This window comes from Myotis myotis, unplaced genomic scaffold (assembly GCF_014108235.1).
Source record: "Myotis myotis isolate mMyoMyo1 unplaced genomic scaffold, mMyoMyo1.p scaffold_m19_p_3, whole genome shotgun sequence".
Classification (NCBI taxonomy): Eukaryota; Metazoa; Chordata; class Mammalia; order Chiroptera; family Vespertilionidae; genus Myotis; species Myotis myotis.
Window position 1 is genome coordinate 158,804,806 of NW_023416335.1, and position 5,745 is coordinate 158,810,550.

At 34.6% G+C, this 5,745-nt stretch overlaps 1 protein-coding gene across 1 annotated transcript; it reads right to left on the reverse strand.

Moving 5' to 3' along the window:
• Positions 1-1,312: 1,312 nt before the first annotated feature.
• LOC118651297 (olfactory receptor 6C2-like) lies at positions 1,313-2,245 on the reverse strand. The gene has a single exon (XM_036300317.1). The coding sequence runs from the start codon at positions 2,243-2,245 to the stop codon at positions 1,313-1,315; it is 933 nt and encodes a 310-aa protein (XP_036156210.1).
• Between the last annotated feature and the right edge of the window lie 3,500 nt (positions 2,246-5,745).

Sequence of the window (5,745 nt, forward strand, 5' to 3'; positions counted from 1 at the left end):
CTGTTCATTTTTAGTGACATTTTGTGTTGGCATTTCAGTCTATGTGCCTACATTTGGCAGAGTTTTTGTAATACCAAAATATTTAATTTCCTCAAAATAGTAATTATCTATTGTCACTATCTTTCCTTTAACTTTACGGATTTTTTTTGAGGAAAGGGTATAACAGTTAAAAGTTTTGGTTATTAGCGATTTGATATTGACACAAATCTTATAATTTTTAAGCTTTAGTACTTCAGATGTTTTCCCATCATTATGAGATTTATATCCCTTTTTATGACAATAACATTTATTTGAGTGCAAGTTAACCATTTTGCTTTATTTAACATAGAATTGGTTTTGTTTACCCTTGAGGGTATAGGACATTAATGGCGAACCTATGACACGTGTGTCAGAGGTGACACACGAACTCATTTTTTGGTTGATTTTTCTTTGTTAAATGGCATTTAAATATATAAAATAAATATCAAAAATATAAGTCTTTGTTTCACTATGGTTGCAAATATCAAAAAATTTCTATATGTGACATGGCACCAGAGTTAAGGTAAGGTTTTTCAAAATGCTGACATGCTGAGCTCAACAGGTTCACCATCACTGGTGTAGGAGAATAAGTTTTTGCTGGGTGGTTGATACTTCTCTGTTTTTAGTGCTTAAAACAGTAGCTGTTTCAAAGAAATTACCCAGTACATATTTGTTAAGTGAATCGATGAATAAATCATTTGAAAGTTTGGATTGGATGAAACAATAGCCACTGTTATGTACTCTCTTTCTGGAAAAAGTAAATCTTTACTAACCTATGTATTTCTCTTTTTATGTTTCTAATTTGGAGATATACTTCTGTTTTATTTTATTTTGGTATTCCTAATTTGGAGGCAAAATCAAGATTTAAATTTAAAGAAAATAAACTGATAAACAAAACAGATCCAGAGACATTGAAACATGCAACAGACTGCCCTGTTTGAGGGGGATGGAAGGGTGGGGAGGAAGGATAGGAAGAGATTAAACAAATAATGTATATGCATATATGCATAGACCATGGACAAACAATAGTGTGGAGGAGGCTTGGGGACCCTGGGGAGTGGGCTGAAGCGGGGCGAAAGGGGTTAACAGTGTGTGTGTGGGAAGGGGACATCTGTAATAGTTTCAACAATAAAGATAAAGAAGCTATTAATATGCCTGTGTATAGAAGGATCTTAAAAGCAGGTTGTGAGGAAGATGTCACTAGATCAGGATGAATAAGTGTTTTGAATAAGTGAACCTGAGTGTGGAATTTGGTAAGTGCATTATATAGGTGTTTATTTGGCTTCACATTCTCTTATTTCTTAGAAAATACCACAATTCTTTTGACTGCGTTATTGAAGGCTTGTTTTACTTGCTTGTTTCTCAAGGTGTAAATGAAAGGGTTGAGCAGTGGAGCGATGGAAGTAGTGAGCACTGTCACACCCTTGTTAATAGCCACTGACTCCTTTGCTGAAGGTTTGATATAGATGAAGATGCAGCTGCCATAGCTGATGGAGACCACAATCATGTGGGAAGAACAGGTGGAAAAGGCCTTTTTCCTTTGCTGAACAGAAGGGAATCTCAAAATTGTCTTGATGATATAAATGTAGGACAGTACTACACACATGAGTGTCATTAGAAGGGTCAGCACAGCACAAATCATGACAGTCTGTTCCATGAACCAAGTATTTGAACAAGAAATTTTCAGGAGGGGAGCTGCATCACAGATAAAATGATCAATGACATTAGAATCACAGAATTCTAGATTTAGGCCCAGACTCAGTGGGGGTATTATAATGAATAGACCAGCCACCCAACAACAGAAGACAAGTCTTCTGCAGACTGTGCTGCTCATGATGGTCACATAATGCAGGGGCTTGCAGATGGCCACGTAGCGGTCATAGGACATGGCCGCCAGGAGGAAAAATTCAGTTACACCGAAGAGGTCAGTAAAAAACACTTGGCAGACACAGGCATTGTAGGTAATGAACTTGTCACCTGTTGCTATGCTGTACAAGTATCTGGGAATGCAAGCAGATGTGAATGAGATCTCCAAGAAGGAGAAATTTTGTAGGAAATAGTACATGGCTGTTTTAAGATGCGAATCCAGTAAGATGAGGGAGATGATAATCAGGTTCCCAGTTATGCTCAGCATGTAGGTGAGAAAGAAAAAGACAAAAATGAGAACCTGCAGCTGAAGGTCACTTGTTAGGCCCAGCAGAATGAATGTTACAGTACCGTTTCCCATTGCTGATTCTTGACTTCAGTTATATCTGCATGTAACATTGAGACATCTTATTATAGATTATTTAAAAAGTATGAACCCTATCACATTCAGGTTTTAAAAGTTCATTATTTAAAAATACTTACAATTTAAATGCTGCTTCATAAAGGGCTACTTTTCATGCCTATGGGTCTGTCCTTAAATAGGAGCAAAATGTCTTGACACGTTTTAAAAATTGTTTTATTGCTTGAAGTATTACAAAGAGTATTATATATGTCTTACTTTTTTTCTCCCCTTGACCTTCCCCTAGCCTCCCATACCCCCCAGGGTCTTGTGTCCATTGGTTAGGCTTATATGTATGCATACAAGTCCTTCGGTTGATCTCTCACCCACCCCCTCAACCCTCCCCGGCCTTCCCACTGTAGTTTGACAGTCTATTCGATGTTGCTCTGCCTCTGTATCTATTTTTGTTCATCAGTTTATAATGGTCTTAATTATCCATAAATGAGTGAGATCATGTGGTATTTTTCTTTCATTGACTGGCTTATTTCACTTAGCATAATGCTCTCCAGTTCCATCCTTGCTGTTGCAAATGGTAAGAATTCCTTCTTTTTTACAGCAGCATAATAGTATTCCATCATGTAGATGTACCACAGTTTTCTAATCCATTCATCTGCTGATGGGCACTTAGGCTGTTTTTGACACTTTTAAAAAAAATATTAATATATGTCAGATAACCTTGGTTCTCTATGCAGTTTTTGTAATCACTTGAAGTCTCTGTTCCATTTCTATGATTAAAGAAATTTGTCTTCTATTTTTGTTTATTGCATACTTGTGTGTTTCTCTCCTGAACACCTCTAAACTCTATCATGACTACACATACACACATACACACATTCTTTCAGCTCTTCTCCTGACTGCTTCCTTCTATAGTTTCTCTGTCCCTAAGTAATCCCTTATAATTCACAGTGGTGCAAGATACAAACTATCTTAATGCACACTATATTTATATTTATGCACAGTATACATTTATACTTTTACGAAGTGCTCTGATAAACTTCAAAGATATTACTAAAGATGGTGTATTTCTCTCACCCTTTTATCTGTCTATTAGTGTTTTCTTCATATTTTTTCACTTCTCACCATACTGATATTTTTCTGTATTTTCATCAATTCCTATGTTTTGAAATATTGTGTTTCATGTGATTATTAATAAATCAGTATCTTTATTTTGTAATAGTCCTTCCTGATTTTCAGATGAATCTGACATATCTATTTTAACATTATACATGGACTTCAAGTCTATTGTCACAAATAAAACCGATGATCTTCTCTATCCCTCTTCCTCCTCTTCCTGTTAATATTTCCTTTCAATAAAAGTAATGGACTATATTTATCAAGCCCATTTTATGTGACAGGTATTTTAGTAAACATTTCTCACAGAACATATGTTCTGTCTTCAGCTCACCTGAATAACTTCTATTCTTCCATTGGTTTTCAACTTCCTCTTAAATCCTCTGGGAAGTTTCCTGCAGGTCTGATAGCTGTTAGCTGCAAGCCTTGTCACTGGGTTCCCATGGAAAACAATGCTTGCTACTATTTTAACACATAAGAAGGAATACTCATTTGTGGGGATATTAAATGTGTGTCTTTTTCACATACAATGAGCATAGCCCCAGATAAGTTGTCGATTGTCCACTAAGTGTTTCTAAATGAATTTCCCTATGTATGTTATCCAGACACTTATGAAGCTGTTTTTCTTTCTTTTGGACTTATAATTCAAAGTACTTTGATATTGATTTTGAGGCACATAATGCAATATACAGATGATGTATCAGAGAATTGTACACTTAAAACCTATATAATTTTATTAACCAATGTAACTCCAAATCAGGTTATTTAAAAAAGAGCTCATTTTGTCCTGAACTGGCTAAGAAACTTGAGGTTAGCTATGTAACGAGAACGTTCACTTTTTAAATCTTAAAAATGTGGAATTTTGATTAAATGAGTATTGGATTTCAAATTTTTTTCTATGTGAGAATCTGTTGCTGAATGTTTTCTTTTGCTTTCAAAGAGGATCAACTTTCCTGCTTTTGTTTATCACCTTCAGTGGATGAAGAGAGACTGTGTTCTCTGCTCTATCTTCCAGCAAAATTCTGTTGATGCAATTTTTGCATTGACAGCACCTATGTGGAAGACAATAAATCCAGAGGACAGGGTCTGTTTTGATTCTGAGTTTGTGTTAATAACTTTTTCACAGATTGTTTTAAGGCAATGCCAATTACATTAGTAGGACTCAAATATTTTTATTTTGAAATAAGTCTCCAGGTTAGAATTTCACTACAACAGTGAATTATGAAAAGTTTCCTTTGGAGACCCCAATTTATTTGTATGTCGACCCACTTTATTGTGAATACTAATGTGTTGCTCTACCGATGTGAGGCAGGGTCAGTTCTGATGATCTAGTAGAGAATATAGTTAAGGCCTCAGGGATACAGTACCAACATAAGGAAGAAGAACTAAACTAGGCTAATGGTTTTCCTGATGGAACACACTAAGGGAACTGGAGATACATTCAATGACTGAATTAGATCAAATTGAGATAGGAGAAAGATTTCTGCTGGCCATCTGCTATCTTTCTTCAACCCTCTTCCTAATCTCTCAGGCATCATCTTACTGAGTAATCTTTCAGCCCTGTCATTCTTTTGGGAGTCAGAGAATTACGCCTATACAAATAGATGAATATACACTGATTGGCCAGATTATTATGACCACCCCATCAGTACAATGAAGTGAATTAGTTATGCAAATAATAATAATAATAATAATAATAATAAAACCTTGAGAGTATTTGCTTAGGAAGTTTTCAATATTCAGTATTTTTGGAAGTGTCAATGAAATACTGATGGGATGGTCATAATAATCTGGGCACTCAGTGTAGATCTTATTTTTAAATGTGAGGTTGATGATATAGATAATATATTTCTGGATAGATATCAAATTTTAATCCTTTTATATATTTTTGTGCATAAAAATCTCCAAGTAAATGGCAAAGAAACCGCATTCTAAAAAAATAAAAACATGTATACTTCACCAATATAGAAATTATCATTTACATTTCCAATGTTAAAACAAAAGGTAAATTATGTTTTCCCAAGCATGATGAAACTCATGATAAAAAACACACAAAACTAAATATAATTACAATGATAAATTTTATCTCACTTACTATTATGATTGTCAATCATAGTTTCTTTGGTTGTTGAAGCACATGAAATCTTAAAACTCCTAAATTGAAAATGGTAGCTGGGATGAAAATTTTCGTATGAACTTCTAGTCACTTTTGCTTACAAATCCACTGTGATAGTCACAGCAGCTTTAAGATGTATAGACCTCTTGGAAGTATCCATCTTTAACCACTTACATGTAAATACTGTTGTATTATTTTAACCCTCCTAAAAATATAAAAATATCAAATAATAATAATAATCTGAAATGAAAATTGTGTAATGTCAGAAATCTCC

What these genes read in the sequence shown, in the direction of transcription:
- LOC118651297 (XM_036300317.1), bottom strand. Translation starts at nt 2,245, where the DNA reads ATGGGAAACGGTACTGTAACATTCATTCTGCTGGGCCTAACAAGTGAC.